Genomic DNA, 20,148 nt, shown 5'->3' with positions numbered 1-20,148 from the left:
GCCTGATTTTTTTTTTTTTTTTTTAAAGGAATGGTTCACCTTTTGGACCCAGTTTCTTTTAGCTTAAAAGTTGTGGCAAGGTGAACAGATTGTATTGCTGGTCTAGCAGCATTTGAAACCAATTTTAGGGGTTTGTTTTCTGAATTTTGGAACCAGTAACATAATAGGATATTATAGAATTGCTTACTTGCGCTCTGCTTTGAGATAATTTACTTAGAGGATGACTAAGGTTTGTTTGTCCTTTTACATTGAACTTGAAATCCTAGTCATTTCCCCTGTTTACATATTTTCCTAATCTGATTCTCCAAACCTGATTGTTATTTGCAGAATTCTGCTACTGCATATCATACTGCTTCCAAGAAATTACCACTTGAAGATTATGGTGATGGGGATGTTAATGATGATGATGGTAGTAGAGTCAACATTATTTGACTTGCTAAAGTATCAAGAATTTTACGTGCATTACCCACCTTCATACACAATTCTTTCCTTCTTGTTAACTTGCTTTTATTGTCTTTATTACTACCAAAGGCCAGTCTTCCACTTATGCATTAGATCCTACCATATGGCAGTTATTCTAGCAGTTTTCTTTTATCTGCAGGAAATGTTCCTTTAAAAATTCCTATTCTTCCCCATCCCCCAGATTAGTCCTATCAGTGTTTTCAGGTATACTGGTTAATAATTCCAGTCTTTTTCTTTTCTTTTTTTTTTTTTTTTAATGGTTTTTGGGCTCCTGATTCTTGTTCACCTGAAGTCCATTTTCCTGCTTCCATTTGTGGTAAAATCTTAAGAAAACAAGTTATCTATACTCACCATCTTAATTTTCTTTCATCTATTTATTATTGAACCCATCCCAATCAGGATGCACATCTCTCCTCCAACAAAACAACTTTTGACAAAGTCACCAGTGGCTTCTTCTACTTAGCTAAATCTTATTAGTTGCTCTCTCAGCACCACTTGACATAGTTTAGTCCACTTCCCATTCATGAGCCACTTTCTCCATTTCAACTGCTGCCTTGGTTTTCTTGTTCGTCTCCTTTGCTGCTTTTCTTTATATCTGTGACCTCTAAGCAAAAATTGAGTACTCCTTTGGCTTCTTTATGTATATTCATTTTCTGGGTTAATCTGGTTTCATGATTTAAATGTTGTCCATGTTCTACTAATTCCAAAAGTGGGCATCTGTTCTCTGACTCCCGGCTTGTGTCTCTTCTGCCTACTTAATCTGTTTGAAGATCAAATAAGAATCTCAAACTTGAGATTTAATTCCTAATTTTTCTGCTAATTTTTAACTCCTAAGTTTCTGCCCTAAACTCTGTTCCTCTTACTGTATTCCTCATCTCAGTAAATAAATGGCACCACTTCTTACTCAGACAAAATGCCTAAGTTTTCCTTGACTACTCTTTTTCTCACACCCATATCCAATCCATCAACAAATCTGTAGGTTGTATCTTCAAAATATCCAGTATCTGGGCCTCCCCGGTGGTGCAGCGGTTGAGCGCTGGGTTGCGAAGCTGCCCGCAGCCTCTGCAGCACCAGTTCGATCCCCGGCTGCTCCCTGGCCACCGGAGGAGGGTCCCACATGGCGCGCAGACCTCTCCTGCCGCCCTGCCGCCTGCTGCTCCCCTCAGCAGTGTGCTTCGGTCCTTCTGCCTGCTCTGCTCCCCGCTCTGGCTCTGGTGAATTCTCTCACCCTCCCGTGCTTCTGACTGTACCCAGTGCTTGTATGTATGTATGTATGTATGTATGTATGTATGTATGTATAAATAAATAAATAAATAAATAAATAAATCTTTTAAAAAAAATCCAGTATCGATCCATTCTTAACCACTGCTACTCTGAGCATTCTGATTTAATTGTAATAGAATTAATAAAGTGTGAAGTGTGAAAGTTAAAAAGCATTTGTTGACAGTAACAAAGGGTGGGTGGAAGAAGATCATTTTCAGGCAAAGGGCAATATAAATAAAGGTGTAAACAATGTTGAAGATGATAGAGATGCAAAAGGATTAGTAATAACTTAGGTCGTAGCAAGAGCAAAAATAGGGAATTTGGAAATCTAGAAAATGTAACTGGAACCTGGAACCCGATTGTTAGTATCTGAACTTTTTAATTAGGCTGCTTGTTCTCAGTCTTTTTTCTGTCCTAACAGTAGGATATCTGCCAAACCTTGATGGTGGCATTCTCTATGGCAGTTATAAAGAGAATTAGACCAATCCCTAGCCCCCGGTATAATCAGATATTTGCCCCTGCTGTTCACCAAAGCCACACACAAAGCATACTCATATAAACCCTGGTTTGAATTGCTGTTACAAGTAATGGCCCTCTAGAATAGGTTTTTTTTAAAGTCAGGGCTTTAGCATGATTAGAGTTTGGGCTAGGTAATTCTGGTAGCACTCCATAGGAGTTGATTATGTAGTTGTTCTTATATTAGATGATAAAGAGGTATTTTTTAAGTGTTTGGCCACTTGAGTGGCTGGAGGGGAGCTAGTAGAAAAAACAAATAAGAAGAATGCTTGCTTTGTTTGGTTTTTGCTTTTGACAAGTAATTATCCAGATACCCATTGACATTAGTAGTCTTAGAGTGATTGACAAAATAACTGAATGCTTGTTTTTATTCTTATTCTTTAGGAACACCTTTTTACCCAAGTCAGCCAGTGTATCAGTCAGCACCTATCATAGTGCCTACGCAGCAGCAGCCCCCTCCAGCCAAGAGAGAGAAAAAAACAGTAAGAGATCTTTAATATTTCTGACTTAAAATTGAATGTCCATTCACTTGTGAAATAATTTTGCCCACACCTGTAACAATTATTCATCTCAGTTTACAAATGACTGCCATTTTTTTTTTGTCCCTTATATCCTCACCGCTGGACCTGGATGATTGGTGTGGGCATATAGCTAGAAGTTGGAATTATCATTTGCTTAATACCAGTTTTCAACATGCACTGAGATTGGTATGCTAAATGACATGTGCCCTCCACCTTGAGAACTGGGAGGGTTTGCTTTTCTAAGGACTTATTCAGTGGGAGAAATTGAACTCAGTTCTCACATCCAAACTGTCTTTTAACTTTAGTGCTAGTAAGCTCTACATCCAGATATGAAATGGTGGTGGGGGGGAGTGGAGGTAGAATTAGCACAGGAGAAAAGGAACACAGTTTAAGGACAAGAAAACTTATTCTTATGGGATAGATTTAAGAAACATAAATCAGAATTTTGGAATTTATTCTTATGGTTTTCAGTAACTTACAAGGACTTTGGCTCTGTTTAACAAGCCAGCCCCAAGAGAATTAGATTGTGGCAATATAAAATTCACTTGCAGAACATTTTATGGAAGAGTGGCTTGCAATCTTTTATCCATCAGAAAACACTAAATATATGTTTATAAAGGACTGCATCATTCACACAGATGAGATAGGTGGGGGTGACATTATAGCCATATTCCTGAAATACTCTAATAAGAAATTAATGAAGTTCCAAACTTTGGTCTTTACTATTAGAAGCAAATTACTTGTGTACACATCATAATAAACAGCATGTGCCAGTATGTCATGACACCACAGTTGAGAAACAATGCTTTAGAAATGTTGAAACATTATGGTAGAAGCTGGACTGGAAGAACACTAAGAATGCAATAATGTGAAGATAATGAATGTGGGAAATAGTAATAAAAGATCTGAAGACAGAAGTATCAATAGAACAAATTAATTAGAAGCACTATTTAACAGCTCAGTGGAAACACGTTTCCATAGCAGTAAAAACAAATGGCATTAAAAGTCTTATGAAGTACCATTATTTTACACTCTTGTTAGTGGTTTGACAGTTTAGTCAGTTCAATATTTTTGATCATCCTTTAGGATATTTCTGTGTCTGCTAGGAAAAAACCACTCTTACACTGAGCATCCCTACATGCAGAGATGGTGTTACCTGCAGCATAAATCCCTGTTCCTGAGTCATAGACATACAGATTTTATTGGAGAAACTTTATGGCCTTTAAAACTATTCTGCAGAGTGACTTCCATATAAAATTATTTTGAGTCTTATGTTAAGCATTATAAATGAAAACATGCATATGATAGTGTTTACAAGAGAAATCAGTAATACTTTGCATTTTTGACCTAGAAATTCAGTCAGCTGGTTCTCATTTTAGCTTCTTATTCTAATTAGTTCAGGTCAGAGCTAATGGCCTAAATTTCTTTGAATTACACCATGATTCTGTAATTGAATTAAGGTCAGATATGTAACTTATCAACTTTGATATTTGACAGGTTTCCCATGTTTGCGCCTTTGATACTTCACATACCTATAAATCTAGAGCATGGACACCCATCTGTAAATGTTTTGTTTTATTTAATCTTACAGATAAGAATTCGAGATCCAAACCAGGGAGGTAAAGATATAACAGAGGAGATTATGTCTGGAGGTGGCAGCAGAAATCCTACTCCACCCATAGGGAGGCCCACATCCACACCTACTCCTCCTCAGGTAAGATAGAGTGAGCCATGATGGATGATGGTGTGTATTTGTTCACTAATTATTACTCAGCTCTTCTTTTTTCTGTAGCCACTTTTTGTTCTTTCCATTTCCATCAGTTGTCTCATAGCCTCGAATATCTAAAGGATATTTAAACAGACATGTTATTTCACTTTACTAATTGTTATAACTTCTAGATTTTTCCTAATAAACTGTATTTCATAATACTAAAACAAGCTGCGTTCTTACTCATTAAATGAGTATTTCATATTTTCAATAGAGAATGGTTGGAATTAAATGCTACATACTGTGTTAATGCAAACATTAAGGTTGAGAATTTAAACATTTTTACTGAACAGTGTTGCTTGATGCAATTGCCTGTCTTATTAAGGTCATATTTAGATGTGTTATTGGTATATCTGTTACATTTTAGAACTACATAAATGATCTTCTTTCGTGGTGGGTATTGTTTTTAAAGAATTATTTGTAATTTTTGTCAGTTAAGTATCTTTTTATTCCTGGCACAGACTGTGTTTATCATGGTTTCCTAAGAGTTCACTTTCTTGTTTTTAGAGATCAAGACATTTCGGGAGGTGCTAGAATTTTGTTAAACTAGAATAGAGGGTAGTTTCCCCCAAATTTGACAGCATTTTTAATTCATTCCCGAGTCACTTTAAATTTTGATACAGAGGAAATGAGTGATTTTCAAATATTCAAAATATTTAACAAGAGGACCCAGCATATAAAATTGATAAAAACCAAAGTTTTAAGGGGTAGGGGACTGCTTGCTTCTTGAACTCTCGTGGTTGAATGGTGAGGGATCCCTTACAGCCCAGTATTACTAAACAAGTAATACTGATTTGATTTTAGAATAGGTTTTAAAAGCTTCTTAAAAATTGAGAACACAAATAGATGGCTGTATTTAGAGACCTTAAAAATCTGAGAATTTTGAGTAAAATTTGGGCCTTTGTTCTAATGATGTGTTTGACATTTGAAAATGCTAATAGTCTCTGACTGACATTTCATCTCATCTTCCATCATCTAGATAAGTATAATATGTGACCATCTAGATAGGTGAATTGTAAGGTGATAGTAATGATTTTATTGAACTTTACACCATTCCCATTTTCTCAGGGTTGTTCCAAGTCTGGATTAATTAAGGGCTCCTGTGTTCAATCTCTTCTCTAGAAGTGGACATTTATACATTTAAATTACCTACTTACATGCTTTAGGTAGGGGTAAGCTATAGCAAAAATTTGGAATTGGTTGATTAGCAATTCACTTTTGGTCTGTATTTTACCACGTTAGTGACACATTATTATTACTAAGTCAGATAGTTGACAACCTTTTGTTGATTTGTGTTTAAATTTTCAACTTGAACATGTATCAGTGTATCTTTTGCATTTAAATTCCCTAAATGGATGGTTTGTTCTTCGTTAATCTTAACAAGTTTAGTTCCACCCTCTTCTGCTTATCTCCCTATCCTTAGCCACAGAAATCCTTTTGCTCTTTGTTTTTCCCCAAAGATCAGGGACCTACTACAAGTATATGCATCTGCATAATCATAAAACACATTAAATGTGACTCTTTTAACTGATAAGGCCATCAGTCAAAAGTTATAATGTTGGTAATTCTTTTTGAGGTGTAATATTGTCATGAAGCAGTTTTTTAAATTATGTAATCTGCCTTTAATTGACACTTATCAATCTGTTATCTTTCCAAATGCCCGACATTCATAGACTAAATAGCTTTTTAACATATATATAGGCACTAGAAATATTTTTCTCTTAAGGAAAGAACATCACAAGTATGATGATGACTATTGGCCTTTGGTTTCATTTTCTAGAAATTTATAGAGTGGTGCACATTGAGTAGGTTAACAGTCCCTGGTTAAGGGAAAACCATCTTTACTACCCGATTGTCTTATTACATAAAGATGTTGACCCTGTGTTTCAAAGGAAGCTATAATAAAATTCTCTACTTAGGTAAATAATATGCAAGTTTTAAATGTTGGCAGCTAATTCTGTTAGCCCTGTGCCAGTCAAAGATAACCTATTAGGTTTAGCTTAAAGGCCGCTAGTTTGCAACTTTGGCCTAATTCTAGCTAGATCTGGAACGTGAGCTAGATCTGGAACATGAGCTAGATCTGGAACATGGAATACCTGCTTTGAGCTAGCCATAATTGCATGTGCTGCAAATAGCATAGCCTTTCCCTATGATTGAAGTCATCCCAGTCTCCTTAAGGAGCCAGAGAACACTTACTAACCCTTTGCACTCCGAACCATTCTGGACATTGGCTACCAATGTCCCCTGAGAGGGGACAGCGGAGTGCAAAGGGTTAATATATACTGGTCCACCTGTGAAATATATAGAAAGAGTTATGAAAGTACAGAGAGAGATACCAAGTGGGACAGAGTTGTAGCACAAAGTCAAATGTCTTGGATCCCTGAAACCTACTAATGGAGGCACAGGTGAGACAGTACAGGGGAGAGGTTTAAAGCTTAGGTGTAGAATCAGACATACTTGGTTTCAAGTCCCGGTTCCACCACTTAATTTTGTAACTTCAGTTGAATTACTTAATCTCTCAGTCCTTAGCTTTAACATGGAAAAAAAACCTATCGTATAGAGTTATTATAAGGCCTAACAAGATAAAAACACTTAAAATTTTACTCAGCATTATGAGCATTCAATAAATGTTTATTAGTATTAAAATTATTATTTCAGGAGGCACAGAAAATGACTGGAAGGCTTCCCAGCAGAGAAGTGATTTGGTCTGAGTTCCCAGATTGGCAGTCAAAAAATGGAAAGAGAAAGAAGGGTTTTCCAGGCAGAAGGGCAGCATGTGCAAAAGGGCACGTGGAGATGGGAATTGGGTGAAGGGAGGCTGTTGTTGTTTCAGGTGAGAACTTAGACAGTTGAAGGAAAGGAGTTCAGTTGGAGAAATTATCTGTAGCTGATTATAAATACATTATAAGTACAGATTATAATAAGTATGACCATATAATTTTTCATCTTAATGGAGGTGGTTTCAGAAATAATTGGAGATGTTATTACTCTTTATTCTGAAATGGAGATAAACCAGTCCTGTTCACATAAATGGATATGCATGCATTCCCCTAGGAATAGGGAGGAGTCAGAGGTGACTATTCAAGCTTAGATACCTGGACTATAGTAAAACATAACATTGAGTGTACATGGAGACATTTGAAGAGGGATATATAATGAGTTTGATTTTTGTCAGGCAATCAAGCTGAAAAGTTTATGGAGGGAGAATGTAGAGGAGAAATATTACTACTGCTGCTGTTTTTTTCTTGAAGGGTAAATAAAATTTGAAACCATCTTAGATCCTAAGTTTTAAGATGATCTATGGAATAATTCCTGGAGATTTTATATAAATACACAGAGGTATATGTATATACATAATCATAGTATGGAAGCAGAGGTACATGGATGGGCATCATAGAGTACTGGAATATTTAGATTTATCACCTTGGGTCAGAATATTAAGACCTTTAAGCCCCCTATATTTTTCATCTGTAAAATAAGGAATTATATTAAATAATCTGGGATTCTATTTTAGTTCTTAAATATTGAAGCGAGAAGGAAGGTAAAATTGCTGTTACTTTCCTTCAGCGTCAAATCTCTCAATTACATGTCTGTTGTTGATAGCAGTAAGACACAAGAAGTATGTCTGTATGAAGAAATTGCCTGAAAGTTATTGTACCCAGTACGGTAAAAATAAGTATGTGATGCATGCTGTGTAGGCAAGACTTCCAGAATTTTCTGTTTCCAAAGAGATGGGGTGGTGTATCAGAATCACTAGTTGTAACGAGTGCTCTTTAAAGTTCTTTAAAACTTTATAGAACTTATGAACCTTTTTTCCTCTCCCTGCTAGCCCTTTTTACCTTCTGTATTAAGAATTAATCTTATAGTGAAACACTATTACAACTTGGAGAAACTCTCAACCCACATAGTGTAGGGGTAGAGAAAAGGTACTAAACAATTGATTGCTGACATGTCTTAGCAAAGATGGGGGCCCTCTCCTGTCACTTAGGAAAATTACCAAGTCAGCAGGTTATTTAGACTTTTGAAGAACTTATTTGATACTTGAAACCTTAAATTTTTATCATTGTGAGTAAGTTTATCTTGTAGCTTTAGCGATAATATTTAACTAAAACTAGGGTCTAAAGCTTGTATAATAATATTCATGTTAAGTAATATGTTCAGTAAGTAGTTCCTGCAGAAATAATTCAAAAGCAATACCTGTATCATGTAAAACAATCCAGTCTTAACTTTTTTTTTAAAGATTTATTTATTTATGCATACAATAACTGGATATAGGCCAGAGATGTGGGGAGGTGAGAGGATTCACCAGAGACAGAGTGGGGAGCAGAGCAAGCAGATCTACTGAAAAACACTGCTGAGGGGAGCAGCGGGAGAAATAGGAGAGGTCTGCTGCGCCATGTGGATAGCTCCCTGCCTGGCCTGGGATCATACTTGTGCTACAGAGGCTGCGGATAGCTTCACAGTGCTATGCTTACAGGGAGGCCCCAGTCTTAACTTTTACGGTGTTGTTTTGTCATCATAGTCAGGGATGAATTAGTGTTATTCTCTACCTTGAAGCATACAGGTATTGTTTCATTTTAGTGACACCTGCAAAAGGATATGTGGTTGTTGAATTAAATCACATTTGTCATCCATAATAAAATAACTTTTTTGTTAGTGTCCTCCCTTATCTTAAAAATGGTGCTTTTCAATAAGGAAAACCTTGTAGACTGTTAACAGGATCCCTATGCTGGGACGCATTGTCTGAAGCTTTGAAATGAGATGCCATGATGAATGGAGACCTTTGCTGGCAAGGGTTAAGCTGTTCCACTGTTGGAAATGAATTTGTGTACAGTCAGGGTCTTGTTTTAGAGCTATAGAGAGCAGGGTTGTTGATTTCAAGTCTGTCTACAATAGGCTTATGTAAAAATCTTGATTTTTAAAATAAAACCAGGATTCTCCAGTTTGCAGTGTCTGGGAATTTCCCAAAACAAGAAAAATTTTTTTCTTAACCACTTTTGAGATAACTTCATTTGGAAGCCAGTAAATCAGGTATGTTTTAGGTTGTTTTGGCATCCTAATAAAGATCCACTTAGGAAAGACATAACATGATGTTTTGTTTTATTTTAAATAGTTCTTCTTTTGACTTGAACTGTGTTTCTATAAACCTCTACCAAATTTTGTGGAATTCTTTGCTGTTTACAGAGGTATTTTACCTTGGATACTTTAAGTGTAAATCCTAATTATAAAGGAGAAAATGTGGCTTTAATTTTTCCTTGTGTAGCAAAATTCCTACACCTTACTCTGTACTACTAGTCAAACATTGATCTGTGGTATTGTAACCTGTAATCACCTAGTACTACAATATTTATAGTTTTATGGACTCACAAGAAGGGTTGTCAGGGATAACAAGAAACTCTCAGGTTCTGTCTTCTGTTACATATTTTTTAAAAATTTAAATGACTTTAGTTTTTTATGAGAAAAATTATTTGTTGGAAAAGAGTAGTAAAGAAAGAAATTGTAACCCCTTTTCTTACTGAAAGTTACCAACATCGTTAACTTTTGGTGTATTTACTTTGAGACATTTCTTAATTTAAATATGTACATATATCCATACTTTTAATTTAACATATTTATTTTCTAATGCCATTTGTAAACTGTTATTTTGTTCAGCAAACATCCAAAAATGTTCATGTTTGAATATAGCTATATTTTAATAGTTACATGCTGTTCCTTCACTAATTTCATTGATGGATATTTCTGGTTTTTGTTATTCTGTGGTGCACAGCTTTTATGTATTTTTCACTTACGGTTTTCTTTTTATCTACCCTCCGGAAATGTACCAATTTATCTTCTACCAGTAATATAAGAAAATGTCTCTTTTCTTACATTATTGCTTATTTGATAGGTTAAAAAAGTCACAATTTTTATTTTGATTTGTAGAATTAAGAATGCTGATTTTCACTGGTTATTTGTGTATGCATGTATATAATGTTTTTTGTACATTTGTCAGGGTGATGTAAAGAAATATAAGTAATACCTTTTTGTAGTTTGATAATTGTGTTTTAACTTCTGTCATTTAAAAGTTCAAATACTTGAATTCACAAATTTCTGTCTTTCTAAGCAGTTTATTATTTGGGACTTATACTTTGAAGTATTTTCAAAGTATAATAAAGCTTTTACCAAGATAATAAAGCTGTGTGTGTGTGTGTATGTGTGTGTGTGTGTTCCTCTAATGTATTCTTCATATATATTTTCTTCATGGTTATTTTACTTTTTATCTTTGATATAGAGTTAATTTTGATATATACTATGAGGTTTGGATCCATTTTTTTTTTTTTAACACCTAATGGTCTCATTTCAGTACTATTTTTTTTTAAAGTTCATCGCCTCTTTATTTTGGGATATTTTAATTATTTATTGAATTACCAAATATACTTGTATCTGTTCCTGGATTTTTATATTCTATTTTTCTGTTTTTATATCATGACTATACTGTTTTAACTACTATAACCTTATATAATACATGAATGTTTTTGAGAGAATTTCAACCATGTTTTTCTTACTTAGTTTTCTTCATCCTTCTGCCCCACCATTGGAACATAAAAATCATTTTGCGTTCGCTAGTTTAGTGTGACAGCTTTTATCTTGAGTATATAGGGTTCCCATACCATTCTTGACTCTATGGCAACCTTTGCCTTTAATAAAGAGGTTCTCTGTTGCACATACATGTTTTCATTTATTTATTTTTTTCTCTGTAACTTTTTTTTGGAGGTAACATTGAATTAAGTCAATGTTTAGGAGAACAGGTGCATACCTCTTGAGACATGTATTACCACACTATACCTACCACCAAAGCACCCATAATCATCCACAATAGACCACTGAGTTCTTATCCCATTTGTATCCCACTCCCTTTATGTCCCCTCTAGTAGCCTCAGTTCAACAGTCACATTTCTAGGGTTTGTTTTTTCTTAGTTTTGGCTGTTTTTTCATTTTGTCTTTTTATATTCTGCATATGAATGAAATCATCTGATGTTTGTCTTTCAGCTTCTGGCTTATTTCACTTAGCATAATTAACCTCCAGTTCATCCATGTTGTTGCACATGGCAAGATTTCATCTTTTTATAGCTGAGTAGCATTTCATTCTGTATGTATGTGTAATCACATGTTCTTTAATCCACTCACCTGTCATTAGGCACTTTGGTTGTTTCCATAATTTGACTGTTATAAATAGTGCTGCAATGAACATAGGAGTGTATATATATACCTTCAAATTAGTGTTTTTGCATTTTCTGAATAAATGTGGAGGAGTAGAATTGCTAGATTATATAGTATATTTATTTTTAGTATTTTGAGGAACCTTTATTTTGTTTTCCATATGGGCAGTCCCAGTCTCCATTCCCGCCAACAGTGTGGAAGGATTCCTTTTTTTCACACCCTTGCCAACAAACATTACTTCTGTTTTTTATATATAAAGATACATAGACACACATACACCATTCTCACAGGTGTGAGGGGTATCTCATTGTGGTTTTGATTTGCATTTCCCTGATAATAAGCGATGTTGAACATTTTTCATGTGTCTGTTGACTGTTTCTTTTCTTTGAAGAAGTGACAATTTAGCTCTTCTGCCCATTTTTAAAATTGGAATGTTTTCTTCTTTGTAGATCTTTGCTATTAGCAACTTGTTAGTTGTGTGGTATAAAAATAATTTCTGCATTTGGTAGGCTGTCTTTTCATTTTAATGATGCTTTCTTTCACTATGCATAGGCTTGTTAGTTTGATAAAGAGTCATTTGTTTCCTCCTGCTTTTGTTTTCCTTGCTGTGTTGGAGTCTAGTCCCCAAAGACATCCCTTAAACCAGTGTCATAGAGTGATTGCCCCATGGGTTTTTTAAATGTATTTTATGGTTTCCGGTCTTATATTTAAGTTTCTAAACCATTTTCAAGTAGTGTGGTGTGAAAGAGTGGTATAGTTTCTTTTTCTTTCTTTCTTTTTTTTTTTGCCTGTGGTATCCAGTTTTCTTATCTGGATATATTGAAGATACTTTCTGCTTACAAATATTGGTATAACTATTTGGAGTCTCTGGCTTTCTCTCAATGAATTACAGTGTGTAGGGGTCAGGAAACACCTCCTCATATGGCCAAATAATAAATATTTTTTGTGTTTGTCCCATAGTCTCCCTCCCCATAGTGGTAGCCAAAGATGATATGTTAATAAATAGACCTGGCTCCTCCAATAAAACAATTTCAGGATACTAAAATTTGTGTTTTATATAATTTTCATGTGTCAAGAAATACAAACATTTTGACTTTTTCCCTCTAAATATTTAAAAACATAAATAAGAAGTTCTTACCACACAGACAGTGCAAAGCCAGTATGTGGCCTCTTTATCATAATTTGCTGCCCCTGTCTATAACCACCTCTTTAAGCATCTTATAATATATAAGATTAATATATTAAGTAAAGGAAGTCGCCCCCTTTCTGGACTGAAATTGGTGGGCTGGTGAAGAAATGAATTCTAAATAGAACAAGGAAGTACTTAGGGACAGTTTGTATGCCATTAAGTAAAGGAAGTCGCCCCCTTTCTGGACTGAAATTGGTGGGCTGGTGAAGAAATGAATTCTAAATAGAACAAAGAAGTACTTAGGGACAGTTTGTATGCCATTAATTTACCCTTTTTACATATTGGTAAACATTCTAAATTTATTTTTTCAGATTTATTTTTCTTTTATACAAGAGCTGGAGTACAGGCCAGAGGCATGGGGGAGGGTGAAAGGATTCACCAGCGACAGAGCAGGGAGCAGCACAGGCAGACGGACTGGAAACACTGCTGAGGGAAGCAGCGGGCACGAAAGAAGAGGTCTGCTGTGCCATGTGGGAATCTCCCTGGCCGGCCGGGAATCGAACCCGCACTGCAGAGGCTGCGGACAGCTTCACAGCACTGCGCTCAACCCACTGCGCCACTGGGGAGGCCCAAACATTTTAATTTAAAAAAAAAATCTATTCCTTCAGTTCTTTTTTTTTTCTTTTAAAGATTTATTTACTTATGCATACAAGAGCTGGCGTACAGGCCAGAGATGTGGGGGATGAGAGGATTCACCAGAGACAGTGGGGAACAGAACAGGCAGATTAACCGAAGTACACTGCTGAGGGGAGCAGCAGGTGAGACAGGAGAGGTCTGCTTCACCATATGGGTTCCTCTCTGGCCGGACGGGGATCGAACTCGTGCTGCAGAGGCTGCGGATTGCTTCATAGTGTGGTGCTTACCCCCTTGCGCCATCAGGAGGCCCTTCCTTCAATTCTTTTTTTTTTTTTTTTTTAAGAGGCATGTTTTATTTATTTATTTGTTTGTTTTGTTTATACAAGCACTGGGTACAGTCAGAAGCTCGGGAGGGTGAGAGAATTCACCAGAGCCAGAGTGGGGAGCAGGGCAGGCAGAAGGACCGAAGTACACTGCTGAGGGGAGCAGCGGGCGGCAGGAGAGGTCTGCGCGCCATGTGGGACCCTCCTCCGGTGGCCGGGGAGCAGCCGGGGATCGAACCGGCGCCGCAGAGGCCTCGGGCAGCTTCGCAACCCAGCGCTCAACCGCTGCGCCACCGGGGAGCCTTCCTTCAATTCTTGATCCTAAATTTACCTTTTGAGGCTAGGACTTCAAATTTAACACAAATCTTCAATAGAGTTAATTTCCTTTAACTTCTTAAAGGACATTTAATTTCTTGCATTCAATCAGGTTTCTAATATCTTGTAATACTTTAAGTTCCCTTTTTTGTAAGGTGAGAAATGTAATTTTTTTCCTTCTGCCAGTCAGAACATTCAGTTTGCAAAATTTGGGGCGAGAGAATTTAGCATTGACTTAAAATAGGAACTATTCCAGCAATGTGAGTTGACCTAACCTTGAAACTTTGACTTACTGACCATCTTTGTTTGAATAGTTTATGTTTTGATACTAATTGCCCTTTCAGAATTTTTTTAAAAAGATTTATTTAATTATGCATACAAGAATTGGGGTGTAAAGCAGAGTGTGCAGGGGCAGGGGTGGGGGGCTTGAGAGGATTCACCAGAGAGAGTGGGGAACAGAACAGGCAGATCTACTGAAATATACTGCTGAGGGGAGCAGCGGGCGAGTCATGAGAAATCTGCTGCGCCATGTGGGTTCCTCCTGGCAGGCCTGAGATAGAACTCAGGCTGCAGTGGCTGGTGATAGCTTGATAGTGCTGTCTTTAACCCTTGCGCCACCAGGGAGACCCTCAGAATGGTTTTTTTTTTTTTTTAAAGATTTATTTTCATTTATTTATTTGTTTGTTTGTTTGTTTATATAAGCACTGGGTACAGTCAGAAGCGCGGGAGGGTGAGAGAATTCACCAGAGCCAGAGCGGGGAGCAGAGCAGGCAGGAGGACCGAAGTACACTGCTGAGGGGAGCAGCGGGCGGCAGGAGAGGTCTGTGCGCCATGTGAGACCCTCCTCCGGTGGCCGGGGAGTAGCCGGGGATCGAACCGGCGCTGCAGAAGCTGTGGGCAGCTTCGCAACCCAGCGCTCAACCGCTGCGCCACCGGGGAGGCCCCTCAGAATGGTTTTAATGAATTTTCATTCTTGTTAATAATGAAAGTAACTGAACTGCATTGACTTTGAAATTCTGTAGTTTTAGCAGAGTAGATCATGTCCCTAAGTTCTCTTGCTAATCAAAATTTTCGTTTTAATGTACAAAATGCATATATCATTGCATGTGATACTTTTAATTACAATGGTCAGTGTGTTTCCTGATTTTTCTGACCTAAAAAATAAATCATGATTATGCTTTGGAAGGATGAGGAACTCTTACAGTATACTGTTCATGGCTGAGCTATTTCATTGGAAGAGATGAAATTAGAGGCTAAGCTAAAATTTGAGATGATTGTCCCAAATTAATCTAAAGCAAGAGTAAAGTATTGAATTATAATTTATGTTAGTATGTTATCTTAGTACAGAGATCTTCATGATATTAAGGAGCTGAAAGGAACTATAGCTCCTTTTCATTTTATAGCTAAGGAATTTGAGAAGTAGTACATTCCCAGCATTTTGAGGCTATATAACTATGTACTGGATATTTGGATTTGGAACTATGATTTATCCATATTGTCTTATTCCTTTTTTTATGAATCTTTATACATAAGATCTTTGTAGGGCTTTGTTAATTTAAAAATGGCTGTGTAATCATCTCTTTCATATGATTGGAAGGTATTTTAACCTTAGTTTGAAAAATTCTTGCATCTATACACAGATTAGTAGTAGCCCTTTGTGGTCTTAAACACCTCACTTTTCTGGAGTATTATTTTGGTGATCTACTTTTAGGCATTTACCCCCCCCCCCCATTTTTTTTTTTTTTAAAGATTTATTTATCCCTGCATACAAGAACCAGGGTACAGGCCAGAGGTGCGGGGGGGCGGAGGGGCGTGGGTGAGAGGATTCACCAGAGTACAGAGTGGGGAACAGAACAGGCAGAGTGACGAAATACACTGCTGAGGGGAGCAGCGGGCATGACAGGAGAGATCTGCTGCGCCATGTGGGTATCTCCACTGCCGGCTAGGCTCGAATCCACGCTGCAGAGGCTGTGGACAGCCTCACAGCACTGCGGTCAACTGCTTGCGCCACCAGGGGAGGCCCCAGTACCCTTTTTTTTTTTTTTGTTATTAATTCTCCAGGTATTAGGAATTGTTAATATTTTCTTTTCAGGTTAGATGACATAATTTACAGATCTTTGTTTAGTGGGGTGTATTGATAAGTGTTTAATTATCCTAAGCAACAGAAAATAGTTCCTTTTTTCTAGAATTTTTCAGGCATTTAATTAAAACTGGCATTATTTTTATTTAGAGTTATGATTTTTTTTATTTTAACTACATTTTTTTCCACTGAAACTAAGGATTCAGAGTAGAGTTATGCCAGTCCTGTTAATTTAATTGGCTGTGATTCAAAATGAAAGCAGTCACTCTTCAGTTTTCACACATGGAGCAAAAGTTTAGTAATCTTTATTTGGAATTAGTTGTGGACTATGAGCATTTTCTTCATCTAATGAATAGGTGAAATAGCATTTTTCCCACTCCCATCATTTATTGTATACTGTATATATAGTAAAGTGTAAATTACATGTATATTCTGAAAAGTATTGTTACTTCAATGACTTAAAATAAATGATATATGTCTAGACTGATAAATTTCATTTTATGTTTTCACTCTTTGTGAGACCTGCTAACTTCAGAATATTTAGTTACTCCTGAATTTTCAATTGCCCTATCCACTTCAAATCACCTACCTTAATTCCCAATTCCTCTTAAAAACAAAACAAAACAAAACAAAAACAACCAAAATATCACAATTGTGCAGAGTTCTGCTCTTAGAGCACTGATAGAACTCAATATAGGAGATTGTTGCTATCCAAAAATTTATTTAGATTTCCGAGGAGAGACACTGCTTTGTTTTGTGGCTTTTTTGTAACCCTCAGATCCAAAGCAAACATCTACCTGAACTGTGATATAGAGTGCTTGTTCTTGTCCTTTCTTGTGTAATTCTTGTTCCCTCTAAGTTGAACAATAGCCGTAGTTTTTCAGCCTACTCTGCTAGGATTTTGATGGGCATTTCTGATTATTGGCTGAGGAAAGACAGTTGTTTCTTCTTAGCTCTGAAAAGTCAGACATTCTACTCAGGTTTCTGACTCTGGAAAGATACTATATGCTTGACCCACAATCTAAAGATGTTTTAAGATGAAAGTACCTTCAGATACTTTCCAGGTATTATATGAACAAATGACAGCAGTCACCCTTCAGTATTGTTTTCTTGAATCAGTAACTGGTTTTCAAACCCTACATTTTGTTTGTCCTGCTTTGGGCAGATAATCTACTTCGCTGGGTAGTTTATAAGTGAAGTTGATCAATCCCTTTGGAAGGATACTAAATTTCCTCTCAGATGTGATATTTACTTTAAAATGCAAGTCTATTTGTCCTTAGAAGGAACACTAGAGATGCATTGTAATAATGATTGTTGTGCTATCTTCTCTTGCTGTGGTTAATAGTAATCATCTGTTTTCCTTCCTCTTTCCTGCTGCCTCTTTCCTTTTCTTCTCTGTTTTCCCATGTACTTTTCAATTTATTAAATTGGCCTATCTATTTTTACCTTGGTTTCCTTTTTTTAATTTTGTAATCTCTTGCCCCACTCTGTCTTCCCCACTGCTTGGGTTCCATGTTGCTAGTTTTTATGTTCGCACGCTCATTATCACCCTTTTTTGTACTTCAAATCCCAGCAGCTGCCCAGCCAGGTCCCCGAGCACAGCCCTGTGGTTTATGGGACTGTGGAGAGCGCTCATCTTGCTGCCAGCACCCCTGTCACTGCAGCTAGCGACCAGAAGCAAGGTTTGTGTATGACTGTTTTCCTCCCTCTTATCTTTAGTCTTTGTATTAATTACATCACCCTCAGTATTTAAGAGTGAGAGTAAAACATTTGAGGATTATTTAGATATTCTTTAAAACAAAGCTTTGAGATGGAAAAATCATGTTTCTGTATCTTATTAATGTCTCACAGTCTATATATTTATAGATAAAAGCTTAGCTGTCTTAAACTATTTTTTGGGAGCGAATAAATTGGAATATATATTGCTTTACAAGAGCAATGCAGTTTTATTTATATTTTCAACATGTCCCTATGTATCGTGCTATTTTTAAAAACATAACATTTCTTCTTATAAGTTTGTGTTTTGTAGCCTCAGTTGGAGATAGTATAGAGTTTAAATCCTGGCTCCATCATGTACCAGCTTGAGTGAGTCATACGTTGTGTATCTCATTTTCTTCATTTACAGACTGGGATAAAGAAGATCTACCTCACAAGGTTGTTGTGGGATGTGTCTGGTATATAAACAGTGCTTGGTAATTTGAAGAAGGAATCACACTGAGGTCTCTACTCCTATTTGCCTTGAACAAGAAGTGCCAAATATTTGTTGAAATTAGCATACACATTGACTCTTGGATTATAAATATGAAAACATTTAGGGGAATCGCCTTCTAGAAAGTGTAATGTCATAGTCTCTCTTTACTGCCTAATTGGATTTAGATTGAGCTTGGCTAAGATTGGGAGATAATTCTCACTACATAATAGGGAGAACCAAGTGATTTTGAGCTTGCTTTTGTTTTCTGACCTCACTTTAAGAATGAGTGGAAATCATATTGTTTCCTATTTTCTTGAATTATTCATTCCTCCAACCCCCTTAATCTTACTATAGCTGGCTGTTAGGAAACATACTTTCTAAAAATTATTCTTTAAGAAGCATTTGGGAACATGCACACAATCCAGCGGGTTTCTACTCAACTGTCAGTTCATCACACAGAGAAATGTTTAATATATGATTTCACTGGTTTTTACAACATACAAGGATAATTTATTTCTTGAGTGTTGAGGTGTCTAGTACACTTGAACCTGAGACAAGTTCTATATTTGTTTTATATAAGATAGTTTTAAAACAAAAAAAAGTAGGTAACAAACCTTCTAAAACCAAAAAAAGTAGGTTTCAGAAGTTGCACTGTCAAATACTTCTTTCAGCGGTGTTCAGAGATAGTGGAATCATGCACGCCTTATGCTGAATTTTTTAATATTAACGCCATTCACCTTGCAAGAGTACAGTTAGTTCATTGGTAATGTGGCAGATCATTTCTACCCTCAGTGATAAAGAAGTTTTGAGTCAAAATTCAGAATGTTTTTAATCTGAGGGGAGAATAATTTTGGGGGTATTCCTTTCAAAACTTGAATTACTTTTGCACAGGGGTAATCCTTTTGTTATTTAGAATGCTACTAAGCATATTGGGTACTTAACCATGCAAAGAGACCTTAAAATATATCCTCTGTGTGAGTGAGGCATGATACAGAGAATGCATAATGTTTTGATGATAGTAGTACTAACCTGTTAGGATTTTTAGACATTAACATTTTAGACATTTTGTCATATTTACGTCTTCATTTACAGAAGGAGAATGCTGAATTCTAGATTCCCTCTAAGTTTTTTATGATGTGAAAATTTGAATAGTGAGCACAGCAGTTCAGATTGATGTATGATAAAGATAAATGGATGGATTGGAAAATATTTTAGGTTAACTTGATGAAAAACTTGTATTTTAAGTATATTTTATACTATCTTCCTCTTAGTAACATTTTTTTTCCTCCAGTGACTATTTTCTGATTCTACCTGTAGCTTCCCAATTTATAGAGTAGTTTTCAAAGTAGGTGTCTTTTTTTTTAACTAAATGTATGTAATTCAAATTAGTATGGGTTCACCATTTTTAGAGAATTTTTTTATAGTTTACAATTTTGAAATGTTTCTTAACTATAGATTCCTTTTGAAATTAAAGTAGGATGCAAATGCTCTGTTTTCAGAAAGTTCTATAGTATCCCTAGAAACAACACTGGTTTCTACATTCAGATTGTTTTTTTCTCTCTTAATGGGAATGTTATTACTGAGGGTTTGCATGGGTATCAGAATCTCAGTTTAACCCCAGAATCTCCACCCGCTTGAGCCGCCTACATACTTCTGTTTCCATGAACGTTTTATTTTTCTTTCAATTGGAAGAATGTGGGGTGTGAAATCATTTCCAGCACTTCCTAGTTATATGACCTTGGAT

General features: G+C 36.3%; 1 protein-coding gene across 17 annotated transcripts in view; it reads left to right on the top strand.

Annotated features, from left to right (window-relative positions):
- Positions 1-20,148, top strand: part of EIF4G3 (eukaryotic translation initiation factor 4 gamma 3) — a gene marked incomplete at both ends in the record, with an annotated part of 137,144 nt that overhangs the window by 22,530 nt on the left and 94,466 nt on the right. For 11 of the 17 annotated variants that reach the window (XM_084241969.1, XM_084241978.1, XM_084241970.1 and 8 more), the window contains 3 exons: positions 2,626-2,723; positions 4,354-4,476; positions 17,787-17,895. In XM_084241969.1, the coding sequence (XP_084098095.1) occupies positions 2,626-2,723; positions 4,354-4,476; positions 17,787-17,895 (330 nt within the window). The remainder of the gene's footprint in view (positions 1-2,625; positions 2,724-4,353; positions 4,477-17,786; positions 17,896-20,148) is intronic. The other 6 variants (XM_084241976.1, XM_084241972.1, XM_084241983.1 and 3 more) reach the window with 1 other exon arrangement.

Source organism: Talpa europaea (assembly GCF_964194135.1).
Source record: "Talpa europaea genome assembly, chromosome: 9".
In the NCBI taxonomy this organism is placed as follows: domain Eukaryota; kingdom Metazoa; phylum Chordata; class Mammalia; order Eulipotyphla; family Talpidae; genus Talpa; species Talpa europaea.
This window is presented reverse-complemented; position numbering and strand designations above follow the sequence as displayed.